Source organism: Puma concolor, chromosome C1, assembly GCF_028749965.1.
Source record: "Puma concolor isolate L17-30 chromosome C1, mPumCon1.1.hap2, whole genome shotgun sequence".
In the NCBI taxonomy this organism is placed as follows: Eukaryota; Metazoa; Chordata; class Mammalia; order Carnivora; family Felidae; genus Puma; species Puma concolor.
This window is the reverse complement of record NC_141674.1, coordinates 98,815,696-98,830,504: the sequence shown is the minus strand read 5'-3', so window position 1 is coordinate 98,830,504 and position 14,809 is coordinate 98,815,696. Positions and strand designations below refer to the sequence as shown.

General features: G+C 38.3%; 1 protein-coding gene across 2 annotated transcripts; it reads right to left on the bottom strand.

Annotated features, from left to right (window-relative positions):
* Positions 1–9,837: 9,837 nt before the first annotated feature.
* Positions 9,838–14,454, bottom strand: TSHB (thyroid stimulating hormone subunit beta). Of its 2 annotated transcripts, none has more exons than XM_086717909.1 (3): positions 14,396–14,454; positions 10,590–10,752; positions 9,838–10,175 (listed from the first exon to the last, which is right to left on the bottom strand). In XM_086717909.1, the coding sequence occupies exons 1-3, from the start codon at positions 14,452–14,454 to the stop codon at positions 9,921–9,923; spliced, it is 477 nt and encodes a 158-aa protein (XP_086574035.1). In that variant the 3' UTR covers positions 9,838–9,920. The 2 variants fall into 2 exon arrangements, with proteins under 2 accessions (XP_086574035.1, XP_025768339.2); XM_025912554.2 differs by lacking the exon at positions 14,396–14,454 and adding an exon at positions 14,223–14,349.
* Between the last annotated feature and the right edge of the window lie 355 nt (positions 14,455–14,809).

The window sequence follows — 14,809 nt, the reverse complement described above, 5'->3', positions numbered from 1 at the left end:
GAATCCACGTTCATCAGGGATATTGGCCTGTAATTCTCCTTTTTTAGTGGAGTCTTTGTCTGGTTTTGGAATCAAGGTAATGCTGGCTTCATAGAATGACTTTGGAAGTTTTCCTTCTATTTCTGTTTTTTGGAACAGTTTGAGAAAATAGATGTTAACTCTTTAAGTGTTTGGTAGAATTCCCCTGGGAAGCCATCTGGCCCAGGTCTCTTGTTTGTTGGGAGATTTTTGATTACTGATTCAATTTCTATACTGATTATGTGTCTGTTCAAATTTTCTGTTTCCTCCTGTTTCAGTTTTGGTAGTTTGTGAGTTATTAGGAATTTGTCCATCTCTTCCAGATTGTCCACTTTGTTGGCATATAATTTTTCATAGTATTCTCTTACAATTGTTTGTATTTCTGTGGTGTTGTGATTTCTCCTCTTTCATTTGTGATTTTATCTATTTGGGTACTTTCTCTTTTCTTTTTGATAAGTCTGGCTAGAGGGTTATCAGTTTTGTTAATTCTTTCAAAGAACCGGCTCTAGTTTCATTGATGTGTTCTACTGGGTTTTTTTGTTTTTTTGTTTGTTTGTTTGTTTGTTTGTTTCTATATCATTTCTATTCTTTATTATTTCCCTTCTTCTGCTGGCTTTAGGCTTTATTTGCTGCTCCTTTTCTAGATCCTCTAGGTGTAAGTTTAGTTTGTGTATTTGGGACCTTTCTTACTTTTTGAGATAAGCCTGAATTGCAATATACTTCCCTCTTAGGACTGCCTTTGCTGCATCCCAAGGGTTTGGGATTGTCATGTTTTTATTTTCATTTGCTTCCATGTATTTCTTTAATTTCTTCTTTAATTTACTGGTTAACCCATTCATTCTTCAGTAGGATGTTCTTTAACCTCCCTGTATTTGAGGGCTTCCCAAATTTTTTCTTGTGGTTGACCTCAAGTTTCACAGTGTTGTGATCTGAAAACGTGCATGGTATGATCTCAGTCTTTTGTACTTGTTGAGGGCTGATTTGTGACCCAGTATGTGATCTATTCTGGAGAATATTCCATGTACACTCAAAAAGAATGTGCATTCTGTTGATTTGAGATGAAATGTTCTGAGTAATATCTGTTAAGTCCATCCAGTCCAGTGTGTCATTCAAAGTCATTGTTTCCTTGTTGATTTTCTGCTTAGATGATCTGTCCATTGTTGTAAGTGGGGTGTTAAAGTCCCCTACTATTATTTTATTGTTATCAGTGAGTTTCTTTATGTTTATTATTAATTGATTTATATATCTGGGTGCTTACAAGTTGGAGGCATATTACAATTATTTGATCTTCTTGATGGATAAGCCCATTTTATTATGATATAATGTCCTTCATCCTTTGTTACAGTCTTGTCTTAAAATCTAGTTTGTCTGATATAAGTATGGCTACTCCAGCTTTCTTTTGACATCCAGTAGCATGATAGATGGTTCTCCATCCCTTCACTTCCAATCTTCAAGTGTCTTTAGGTCTAAAATGAGTCTCTTGTAGGCAGCGTATAGATGGATCTTTTTTTTTTTTTTTATCCATTCTGATACCCTATGTCTTTTGATTGACCCTATGTCATTTAGTCCATTTACATTCAGAATGATTATTGAATGATTGGACTTTAGTGCCATCATGTAACCTGTAGATTTGATGTTTCTGGTGATGTTCTCTGGTCCTTTCTAGTCTTTGTTGCTTTTGGTCTTTTTTTTTTTTCTTTTTTCTCCAAAGAGTCCCCCTTAAAGTTTCTTGTATGGTCACAAATTCCTTTAGTTTTTGTCTGGGAAACTCTTTATCTCTCCTATGTTGAATGACAGCCTTTCTGGATAGAGCATTCTTGGCTGCACAATGTTTCCATTCAACATGTTGAATGTATCTTGCCACTCCTTTCTGGCCTGCCAAGTTTCTGTGGACAGATCTGCTGTGAACCTATCTATCTTCCCTTGTAGGTTAAGGAATTTTTTCACCATGTTGCTTTCAGGATTCTTTCCTTGTCTGTGTATTTTGTGAATTTTACTATGATATGTCTTGGTGATGACTGGGTTTTGTTGAATTTAATGGGAGTCCTCTGTGCTTCTTGGATTTTGATGTCTGTGTCCTTTCCCAGATTAGGGAAGTTTTCCACTATAATTTGCTCACATAAACCTTCCTTTTTCTCCCTCTTCATCTTCTGGAACTCCTCTGATACAAATGTTATTACATTTTAATAAACACTGAGTTCCCTAAGTCTGCCTTCATGATCCCTGACCTCTGTTTCCCTCTTCTTTTCAGATCCATTATTTTTTATAATTTTATCTTCTGTATTGTTAATTCACTCCTCTGCCTCATCTATCCTTGTTTTTGTGCACTCAATTTGGGTTTTTGCATCTCAGTTTTAGCATTTTTAATTTTGGCCTGACTAGATTTTAGTTCTTTTATCTCTGCAGAAAGAGATTCTTTTGTGTCTTCTATGCTTTTTCAAGCCCAGCTAGTATCCTTATAATTGTTTTAAATTATAGTTCAGAAATCTTATTTATATCTGCATTGACTAAATACCTGGTCATCATTTCTTCCTGTCCTTTTTTCTTTTTTTAAAAAAAAATGTTTAATATTCATTTATTTTTAACAGAGACAGACAGATTGTGAGTGGGGGTGGGGCAGAGAGAGAGGGAGACACAGAATCTGAAGCATGCTCCAGGCTCTGAGCTCTCAGCACAGAGCCCAACACAGGGCTCAAAATCATGGGCCATGAGATCATGACCTGAGCCAAAGTCAGATGCTTAACCAACTGAACCACCCAGGCACCCATCTTCCTGTTCTTTCTTTTGAGGTGAATTCCTCAATCTTGTAATTTTGGATGGATAAAACAACAACAATAATAATAGAATAAAATAAAATAAAAATTAATTTTAAAAAATCAAGTAAAGGAAGCTAGATCCTAGGTGTGTTTTGGTCTGCATGTTAAGAGAAGCTTGATAGAAAAAAGAGGAGAGAAAAAGAATAAAAATTACAAAAATTAAAAAAATGAAAATAAAAATGAAATAAAATTTGAAAATAAAAAATTTTGCTCTTTCCATAACCAAGAAACAAAAGAAAAACAACAAAAACAACAGAAGCGACAAAAACAAAAAAAGCAAACAAATGAACAAAAAAACCCAAATGAAGCTAGATCCAGTTTTCCCTAGAGCTGAAACTTCGCAGCAGTAGGGTCAGTAGACTAATCTCGTGGAAGGGACTTGTGCTGGTCTGTCTCCTAGGGGAGGGGAATGCTGCTCTCTCAGGCTGACTTGCCCTAGTGGAGATGTGCCTGGAGGACACAATGGGGAGGGGCTTGCCGTAATGACTCAGTTCTCCACTTGGTGGCACTATTTAGCTCACTGGGGTCCATCAGTGTTGGTGGGCTAATGGTGAAAATGGCTTCACCCCACTCTGTATTCTCCAGCGTGGGAAGTTTGGGCCATCACCCCTCCTGTGTCCCCTGCTTCCATCACCTCCCTGCCTTCCCCCGTGTCCAAGCTGTCCACCTACTAGACAGTGACTCTCTCTAGAGTTTTATCTTGGGCATTGCTGTGTTTCAAAATCCACATTTCAGAGACCTCCATGGTTCGGACCCACAGTGATCTGGGGGAGTCTCGTGGAACTGTAGCCTGCTTGTTCCAGGAAACAGTTGCACCACCACACAGTGGCTTAGGGTTTATGGTGAATCAAACACAGCCGGTACCAGGGTTTGTTACCCTCAGCTGGGGTCTTTGTTCCTATATGGGTGAATATGGCAGCTTGATCGTGCCCACCAGGTCTTTTGCCCGCGGAGAGGCCATATCACCTCTATTAAATGCACTGCAAGCTGGGGAACCACTTCTCCCTGTAGGACCCAGGGGATCCTCAGACCGTGCTTCCTGCTCCTGGGCCTCTGCCTTGCTTCCTCCCCAGAGCACCACCAGGGGCTGACCTCTGACTCTGTGCTCTACTGTTTATTAAAAACTGGCAGTATTGAAACCCTGTCCTTTTTCTCCTATCAATGGTTTTGGGGAACAGTTTTCTTGTGTAGTCCCCTGTGCCTGTTTTCACTCTTCCTTTCTAGCTGCTTTCAGGGGGATTGCTTTCTTGCACAAACCCAATGCATTGCCCTCTCCCTTGAAGTGCAGGTAGCTGATAGAGACTCTCCAGCCTGAGATTAAGGAATGGATGGGGAATACGAACTGTTTTGGGTTTTAAACATTACTGAATTCTGGATTGTAGTTAGAAACATTACTGGATTCTAGTTTTTGCAGCTTTCTCACTGAGGTCTTCGATGTGAAAAGCTACTCATATTGTTCAAATATGGGCACTACTACTTGTATGTTGCAGATTCCTAAACTATAGTTCTCGTGAGACTCCCTCCTTGAGCTTCAGGAATGTATATATCCTTCACATGTATTCAGTGCCTGTTTATGTTTCCTCTTGGATGTCCTATAGTCTTTTCCAACTTGCTTCGTCACTGTAGTCTGCTTTCCTGCCTGTGTGCCACCATCTTCTAGCTGTCAGGAAACCTGGGAATGATTCTAGTTTCCTATTTCCCTCAATTCCCTCTCTCTGTCTACTTCTTGGTAGGAATTCCAGTATATTAGTTAGAAATCCTCATGAAGGGGCGCCTGGGTGGCTCAGTCGGTGAAGCGTCTGACTTTGGCTCAAGTCATGATCTCACGGTTCGTGAGTTTGAGCCCCATGTCGGGCTCTGTGCTGACAGCTCGGAGCCTGGAGCCTGCTTCTGATTCTGTGTCTCCCTCCCTCTCTGCCCCTCCCCTGCTCATGCTCTGTCTCTCTCTCTCTCTCTCTCTCTCTCTCTCCAAAATAAATAAACATGAAAAAAAAATTTTTTTAAATCCTCATGAAATCTTCTGACTTTGTCCTCCAGTCACTGTTCATACTAAAGCTAAGTGATCTTGAAAGGGTTCAAATTTGATTTTGTAACTCGTTCAAAATTTTTTCAGTGTGGGGAGGAGTTAAGATGGCAGAGTAGTAAGGGGACCTTGGGCTTGTGTCATTCCTTGGACACAGATCAACATCAACCCATTTTGAACACCTATGAAATTGATCTGAGGATTAACAGAACAACCTGCATAATTTGAGGCAGAGAACACAGCAGGTGTGTGCCAAGAGGTGAACTAGGGGAGTGAAGAGCTGCAGTGCCACAGAGCGGAGGGAGGGAAGGAGGAGAGAGGGAGGGAGGGAGGGAGGGAGGAAGGAAACAAACATGGGGAGAAGCCCAAAGGAAAATCGAGGTGCACCGACCAGAAGGGACATGAATGCTAGGCAAAAACAGCAGGTGGAAGGAGGGTAACAGAAGTAGAGAATGTGAGCCAGAGTTCTTTGAAAAGATAACTAGGAATTAGCCAGGAGAGATGAGAGGGTAGGAAAGAATCCAACATTGAGCAATAGGGGGTTAGAGTGGAACTTAACTTGATAAAAAAATTTTTTTACTGTACTTAGACTTGCTACTGAGAAGTGGGAGAGGGGTAATTTCTTATGTAAATGAGAACTTTTTTTTTCCTGAGGAGATACTGTATAATAGACATACAACATTAGTTTCAGATGTACATTATATTTGTATATATCCTGACATGATCACCACAATAAGTCTAACATCCGTCACCGTACATAGTTACAGAATTTTTTTTCTTATGATGAGAACTTGTAAGATTTACCTTCACTTAGCAACTTTTCCCTATGCAATACAGCATTAACTATAGATGCCATGCTGTACATTACATCCCCATGACTTATTTATTTTATAACCGGAAGTTTGTACCTTTTGACTCTCTTCACCTATTTCACTCACCTCCAACTCCCCACCTCTGGCAAGCACCACTCTGTTCTCTGTATCTCTAGCTTATTTTTCTTTTTCTTCAAGATTCAACATATAAGTGAGATCATACAGTATTTGCGTTTCTCTGACTTATTTTGCTTAATATAATCCCCTCAGGGTCCATTCATGTTGTCATACATGGCAAGATTTTACTTCTTTTTTATGGCAAAACAAAAAATAAGTGTTGATGAAAATGTGAAGAAAAAGGAACCCTTGTATGTTGTTGGTGGCAATGTAAATTGGTGTAGCCACTATGGGAAACAGTATGGAAGTTCCTCAAAAAATTAAAAATAGTACTCTCATATGATCCAGCAATTCCACTTCTGAATATTTATCCAAAGCAAATGAAAACACCAAGTTGAAGAGGTATATGCACCCCTATGTTCCTTGCTGCATTATTTACAATAGCCAAGATACGGAAGCAACCCAAATGTCCATCAATGGATGAAGGGATGTATATATATATATATATATATATATATATATATATATATATGCAATGGACTATTACTCGGCCATAAAAAAGAATAAATCTTGCCATTTGCAACAACATAGATGGACCTAGAGGGTATTGTGCTGAGTGAAATAAGTCAGACAGAAAAAGACAAATACCACATGATTTCACAAGATGTGAAGTCTAAAAACAAAGGAAAAAAAAAACACAGCAAGCAAAATAAAACAGACTCATAAATACAGAGAATAAACTGGTAGTTGCCAGAGTGGAGGGGAGTGGCAGGATGGGTGAAGTAGATGAAGGGGATTAAGAGGAACAAACTTCCAGTTATAAAATAAATAACTCATGGGGATGAAAAGTACAGCATACAAAATATAGTCAATATATTGAATAACATTGTATGATGACAGATGATGACTACACTTATTGTGGTAAGTACTGAGTAATATATATTGTAGTGTATACAACATATGTCATATAAATATGTATTATATTTTGTTGTATGTATAGTGAGAATTGTTGAATCGCTGTGTTGTACATCGGAAACTAATATGCTATCATATGTCAACTACACTTCCATAATAAAACAAAAATATTTTTTGAGGTTGTTTTGGTTATTCAGGGACTGTGGTGGTTCCACACAAGTTTTAAGTTTTAGAATTGTTTGCTCTGGTTCTGTGAAAAACGCCACTTGCGTCTTAATAAGGATTGCACTGAATCTACATGTAGATTGCTTTGGCTAGTATGGATTTTAACAATATTCATTTTTCCAATCCATGAGCAGAATATCTTCCCATTTATTCGTGTCTTCTTCAATTTCTTTCATCAATGTCTTAGAGTTTTCAGTGTCTTTCACTTCCTTTGTTAAACTTATTCCTAAATACTTTCTTCTTTTTGATAGAATTGAAAATAGGATTGCTTTCTTAATCTCTTTCTGATAATTTTGTGGGGTTTTTTAGTGTTTGTTTTCAGTGCAACAGGTTTCTGTAGATTGATTTTGTACCCTGCAATTTTACTGAATTTATTTATTAGTTCTAACAGGTTTTTGGTGGAGTCTGTAAGGTATTCTATATGTAGTATCATGTCATCTGCAAATAGTGACAGTGTTACTTGCAATTTGAATGCCTTTTATTTCTCTTTCTTACATACTTCTGAAGAGTTTGGCTATTAGAAAAGCAGAGATGGCGGCTGCACTGATCCCAGATCCATTTACTTATGAAAAAACTCTTTATATTTCAGAGTCAAATGAGGAACAAAAGGGTTTTTTACAGACCTGAGTCTCAAACTTCTGTCAAGAACTGACTCCTTTAAACTTTAAGTTGAATTAAAAACCACTTCAGAAGATGTTCCAAAGTCTCCATCTTTCCCTTATTCCACCAGCAATGATTCTTTATTTCCCATTTCTGAACTCTCTATTCATTCCGCCTCTCTTAAACCCAAAGAACATCGATACCCTCCAAAAGAGCATTTCCATATACACGTGTTTCTAGATCCAGTTGAGGCAAATTGTTGATCATGCCAATCCCGAACCCTTCTCCTAAGGATTGTCTTAGACTACTTCACTTTTAAAAATAGTTCAGTATAACTTATACGTGCCCCTATTCTAAGTGGATTGCCTTCAGTGGGTGGAGACAAGTTGTCTCTGATATGCCATTCTAGGGTTCTGTGGCCCATGATGGTATAGGCCCACCACAGCCATGTCCAGGCCTAGCCTCCTCCCTACAGGTATAGGAAGCTAATTTATGCAATGTCTTCTGAGTGGAAGTCTGTTTAAGGGGCCTCCCTAAATCTCTCAGCGTAGTCACAGTTCAAGTCGCTGGAAAATATCTTTCAGTTTCCATGAAAGCCATGGAATCACGTGATTAGTACCAGTTAGGTTTGAACATTAAAGAGTTTACTCATTAATCAGAGATCTATGTTTGATACACAGTTTTCAGAGGGGATGTTATAATCCTGCAGCTTTAACGTGTTCATGTTATCAAGTGATATAAGAACCCAAAGCCCCAGATTAATACTTGGAAACTGTACTGTCAACCTCAAACACAGTAAGGTAAGCATAATGTGGATTCCTGACTTTGTCTATAAATGTGCAACTATTCCCTCCCCATTGACAGAGCACGGGCTTGGTGGTAATCCATCTATGCCACCTGAACACCTGCACACATGCGCACTCGCACACACACGCATGCGCACTCGCCCAGCTCTCCCGTGTCTGCATGCAGGCATTTACAAGATGCCCAGCTGAATGTAGCCGGTGACTGTGGGATACAGCAAAGGTAACCATCCCTGCTGATAATTGATTTTTACCCTGAGGGTAGCAGTTTAGATGGAGAGAAATGGGCAAATACAGGATAAATCATCTTTTTGAGGTCAAGTCTTTTTGAGGTCAGACTAGGTCTGTCTCGCATCACACATGTGTTGAAACCAAACTCATGAAAGAGTACCTAAGGAAGGAAAAGAAAAATAAACGGCCACTTACCAAGTGCATTTTCCAGATAACAGTGTTTCAATATTGATGAAGGTTTAGAATTTAGGATGATTCTATGTTATTGAATCCCTTAGCATTCTCCCCCGTCCCTGAAATCTTTCAAAATCCTTCTAGTTTTTCAGGACATCAAAAGCCAAAGCAGCACAAGTTACTCTTGGTATAAATGCTGAAAAGTGTCTCCTATTACTTGAAAGAATACAAAGGATTTAGACTTCCACATGTAAAATGATCATGGCCTCTTTTCTAGGCTTTTGGGCGTATAACTTTCATAAGTCAGTTGGCCCATCAGAGTAATTAAATTAAAGAGAACAGTTTTTAGAATGGAATATACTGTCCTCTGAGTTTTGGTGAAGTTTTATCATATGCATTTGAGTAGCCTAGAATAAAAGGCTATATTGCATATTTCACATATTGTTTACCCACCATTTCCACTCCAGTCCTGCTTCTAGCCTTTGGAAGTCAGTGTCTCCAGTACCCTGTTGCCATATATTCCTTCACTTTCTGATCACATAACCCTCTACTTATAACTCTGCAGCATCCCCACATTCATTTTCTATATCAAGACAAACCTCATGGCCTTCTGTTAAGAAAGCCTGCTCAGGGGGCGCCTGGGTGGCTCAGTCAGTTGAGCGTCCGACTTCGGCTCAGGTCATAATCTCACGACTTTGGCTCAGGTCACAATCTCACGGCTTCAGCTCAGGTTATGATCTCACCGCTCATGAGTTCGGGCCCCACGTCAGGCTCTGTGCTGACAGCTCAGAGCCTGGAGTCTGCTTCAGATTCTGTGTCCCTCTCTTGCTGTGCCCCTCCCTCACTCACGCTCTCTCTTTCTCTCAAGAATAAATAAAACATTTAAAAAAAATTTTTTTTAAAGCCTGCTCAAGGCTGGCTTTCATCAGTGTCTGATATCCCTGTTCGCCATTTTACCTGCTCTCTGCCCTTCCATGTGGAAACCATCCTTTATGCGAGCTCAAAAGGCTGTTTCATTGACCTTTTCTTCTAAATCCCCTAAGCTCTCTAATGCATGTGTGGGTATAGGTTTGGATGAAAGAATACTCAAAATGTACACAGTGTGTTGTGAAACATATTGGTATTTTATTAATTGTATTCCAGGTAAACACATTGAACTGAACCGCAAGTGACCTTGCTCTTGAAGTTAGATAGAAACTCCTACCACATCGGACTTCCGGGGTTTGGTACAATCATTTGTCTTGATGGCCTCATGTATGCAGTCGCTATAGTCAGTATTACACTTGCCACATTTACAGCTTACAGCTACCGGGTAGGAGAAATAGGGAGTAACATGGTGTGGGCATCCTGGTATTTCTACAGTCTTGTACAGGAAGTCTCTGTAGGTGCAAACATCTTGGGACAGAGCATATTTGGGAAGAAACAGTTTGCCATTGATATCCTGAGGGAAGAACAGAAGAGGAAGCAAAATGTTAATTCGCTTACATCCCATAGATACAAATAGGACTGGGGGAGGATTCCTTAGTCCCATTCCCCAATACCAATTCAGCATATCCACACCGAATCCTATAGAGACAAAAATGACATACACACACACCTCTCTTTTATCCTTGATCGTGGGAACAAGATAAGGTTTAAATAAACTTTGGGAGTAAAACTATTGTAAAAATTATCTGTACCAACTGTATGGAGTAGGTCTGTATATTATAACCTAGGGACTCTACCTCTAAGGAGCCAATGACCGTTAGGTCTGCGAAATGAGGTTGTGATTTATCTCATTTCCTTTCTGGATAGAAATGGACTGAGTCTAGGTTTATCTAATTTTCAGCTAAAAGAAGTGAGATGAACTACATACCCGTGTCATACAATATCCAGCACAGATGGTGGTGTTGATGGTTAGGCAATAAGCACACTCTTTCCTTTCGACATGCATCATATACTCAGTTGGAAAACAAAAAGACATCACTTGTCCACATGCCAGGCCAAAAAGCACGGACATCACGTAGATTGCAGTCATGCTAAATCAAAGACAAAATTAAAGAATCTATTACATGAATCCTTTAGGACATTCAGAAGGGACATTTAGAAAGAGCTACAGTGCGTGTGCATATGTGTGTGCATGTGTGTGTGTGTAAATATATATATTTATCAAATGCCTACTTTGTCCTAGGCCCTATATTAGGTATTTTTACATACTTAGTACTCTCAATAACCTTTCTTTATAATGTGGCCATGAGCCATATACGTCATAGTGTAGGAACTCACATAGCAAATGTCCTGCTCGCAAGTGCCACTTAACAACACTGGGCAGTGAAATGGAAAGCCTGAAACATCACAACAGAAAAGTGACAGACACATAAGGTCAACTCAGCGCAAAACAATTCATTCAGTAGAAACAGTTTAAATACCTGCCTCTAATTATAAGAAGTGACTTAACAAGCCTCAGTAGGGGCTTTTCAAAACAGGAGTTTTCTAAAATCTTTGGTTCGATAGTTTAAAAGGCCAACAGACTAGTAATTAGAAAGCATATAGAAACCAAGAAAATGTATAATCAAACTGTAGTGCCATCTCAGTGCAAATAAGCTTGCATACAATTCTATCCAATGTCTGTCAAGGAAGATGAAGCTAGAGAAAGCCTAGAATGGGCCAACTATTCTAGTGTTATTCTAACCAGTGTTAAAGGGTTAACCCAGAAATCTAGAACCCCCCCCCCCTTTTCCAACCCTGAGAATATTCTCTGATGGTTGAAAGAAGTGGAGTTGGACAAATAAAAGTTATTTTACTAAGAAAATGTATGGAGCGCACTATCTTAAAACAAATTATAGAAACAAAAAATATAGGTTGACATAGTGAGAGTAATACCATTCAAGGACAGATCTACTGTGGGTTAGCCGGGAAAATAAAATGAGGTTTGACTACCTGGAAGATAACAGAGGGTCCACTGTGCCTCAAGTAGAAGGAGAATATGTATCTCAATAGAACCTGTTTAATGGAGAGTGTGTTCAATATTGATGGGTCATTCTAAGCAGATGGATAATATTATTATGACTTATAGCAGATAAATTAGATAAACATACACTGAGCATTTGAACCAGACGATGAGAAATACAAAATGGATAAGCTATGGTCCATGACTTCAAGGGCTAACAGTCTAAGGAGAGAAGTATGAACACTAATAATAAAAGCATTGTTCTAAGTGCTCTGAAAGAGTCCAAATCATGACTCCAAGATACAAAATTATATAAAACGTCTTCTGTATAAACAAGGAAGTGAAGTAACCCATTTAAAAGGGTTTTCTGGTTAACTCTTTTGGATAAAATGTTGCATATTCAAATATTCTTTGGAATTTTTTGGTATTTCAGTTAAGGAGTGAAAATATAAGAATTTCTGGCTCATGGGTCTGGTTTTCTCAAGTGCTTCACAAATGTGAGCTCCATCTATGGTAGAGAATTGGTTCCATTATTTTAAAACCACAGATTTAGAGGATTCTCTAAGAATGATATAAAATATTCAGCCATCATGATCATATGGTTCTTGCCTGTCTAGCCAACTACTGGGTTTTTGCATAAAAAATAATTAACTCGGATATTTTAACTATTAGCTCTGTCTGTGATTCTATATAAAATAGATCTGTGGTGATCTGGTGAGAATATTGGTCCTGGAGTTAGGAAACAGAATGCTATTTCAAGATCTCCCATAGATCTATGAGAAATTGGCTAAAATATTTAATCCATCTGGGCCTTATTTTCTCATCTGGAAAACATAAAGAGACAAGTAAACCTAACCATTTTTTTTTAATTGTAGGATAAAACACTGTTTTAGAACTTTTACCCACTGTTGCCATATTCATTATGGATACTGTATATGTTTTGAGAGTTCCTCTTATAAATGTAAAACTCTGAACTAACAAAAGGAAAAATTAAAAGTGCTGAGTTACTGGGTGGCTCAGTCGGTTAAGCATCAGACTTCATTCAGCTCAGGCCGTGATCTCATGGTTCCTGAGTTCGAGCCCTACGTCTGACTCTCTCCTGTCAGCACAGGGCCCACTTTGGATTCTCTGTCCCCTTTTCTCTGCACCTCCCCCATTTGCATTCCTTCTCTCTCAAAAATGAATAAAAACATTTTTAGGGGCTCCTGGGTGGTTCAGTTGGTTAAGTGTCCGACTTCAGCTCGGGTCATGATCTCATGGGTTCATGGGTTCAAGCCCCAGGTCAGGCTCTGCGCTGACAGCGTGGAGCTTGGAACCTACTTCAGATTCTGTTTCCATCTCTCTGCCCCCACCCCCTCCCTCGCTCACATTTTGTCTCTCTCTCTCTCTCTTGCAAATATAAAATAAAATGAAAACAATTTTTTTAATAAATAATTTTTTTAAGTGCTGAATTACAAGCAATAGTAGCTGTATAATTTTGTGAGTGTAAAAAAAAGTAAGAATTGTTCTCTCCCCTTCATTGCAAATAGTAAAACTTCACCCACAGAATCTTTCTGAGCCTGTTTCTTCATCTATAAAAGGAAGGCTTAGAACTAGAAGATGATCAGGAAGGTCTTTTCAGCACAAATAGATTGTGATTCTATGTGATAAATTAGTGTCAGTTCCCTGAGCTATAAGAGTTAGTGATCTAGAATTCTGCTTCCAGATTTCATTACAATTATGAGTAACTGAGCAATTTAATATCATTTGCCTTCATTTTTCCACATGCTCCTTCCTAAAAATCATAAAAAGAATAAAACAATATGTGTGAAGCTCTTGGAATGCTATGGAACAAAGACTAATAACTATATAACACTATATAAATCACTATTAGTTAATACCTCCCTATATGATCTGCCATAATTTCTCCTTTATTGTCACCTGGATTCTCATCTCTGCAACTTAAATGCCTCTTTAAAGTCATCATAAGTGATTTATTAAGCACCTAAAAATAGAAGGCATGATTTCAGGTCCTAATAATGAGAGATGCCTCTTTCAGTGGTATGACCATCTGTCTACACTTTCAACATTTTTTCTTACATAAAGTAACTTCTTTCCTTTGCCACTTACCCCACCTTTTTCCTCCCTCCCTCTTTTTTTGCTCTCACTACCTTCATTCTTAATAAACACATTGCTCTCTACTCTGCTAAATTCCTTTGCCTATCTTTTGTCTCCAAATTCCTTACTATGCCATAAAAAAATCAATTGCCCACCCTATGAGCAATCCAGAACTTCACTAAAGCAATATTTTTCTGGAAACCAAAATATACTATAAGGCAGGTGTGTACATTAGACACTATCCAAAGTGAATTTACTGTAAGTTTTCCCAGAAGTATATGATCATCAAACATAACCATTAGTAATTGACAGGATCTAATACACTGATAAAAATGTTTAAATCAAAATGTAACTAGAGAAAGCCATGAACATCAATCAGCCTTCATTAGAGAACTGACCAGTTGTTCCTCTTACTTTAAGTCAATGTAGTTTTTCATATCTTTATATATGTCATTCACTCACCTCCACCACCATTGAACAATTTTGGAGCAGTAATTAGAATTCTTGGAGCCTATTGAAGCAAATTATCACTTAGCACTTGCCATTTTTGAGTATTGGCTAAAATCATGAAAATGAAGAAAGAATTCAAGTAAGAACATTTCATTTCACAAAGCCTTTTCAGTGTAGACACCTACCTTACTTTGCATTGGTGAGCTGATGGTATAATGACCCAGACTAAAAGCTCTTGGTTCATTTTATACCCTTCAGGATAATTCCTCTCTGATCTTCTTGTTTATATAATTGCGTTTGAATTACTGCTTTCTTATCTGAAAAAACATCTATTGAAAATTCATACTGAACCCCAAATAAAATGTGTTTAGACAAACAATTTCACAACATATTCCCCTGGAAACTCTGACATTATTGCAGCATGAATTTTCCTCTCTCCAATTTCAAAATAAAATTACCCTTTTAAATACATCCTTTATTAATATTTATTAATATTAACAAAGGATACACACAGAAGGAGAAAAAACATAACAAAAAAAAACCCCTCAACATCATCTAAATAAATCTTGGGAATAAATTTATTGGGGGCTTGAGTGTCC

Bases quoted from the DNA above. Each gene is read 5' to 3' on its own strand.
- TSHB (XM_086717909.1), bottom strand. From the start codon at position 14,454: ATGAACCAAGAGCTTTTAGTCTGGGTCATTATACCATCAGCTCACCAA. The intron at 10,753-14,395 runs GTAGGTGTCTAC...TCTTTGATTTAG, and splicing joins GCTCACCAATGCAAAGTAAG to CATGACTGCAATCTACGTGA. The intron at 10,176-10,589 runs GTATGTAGTTCA...TTCTTCCCTCAG, and splicing joins CTGGATATTGTATGACACGG to GATATCAATGGCAAACTGTT.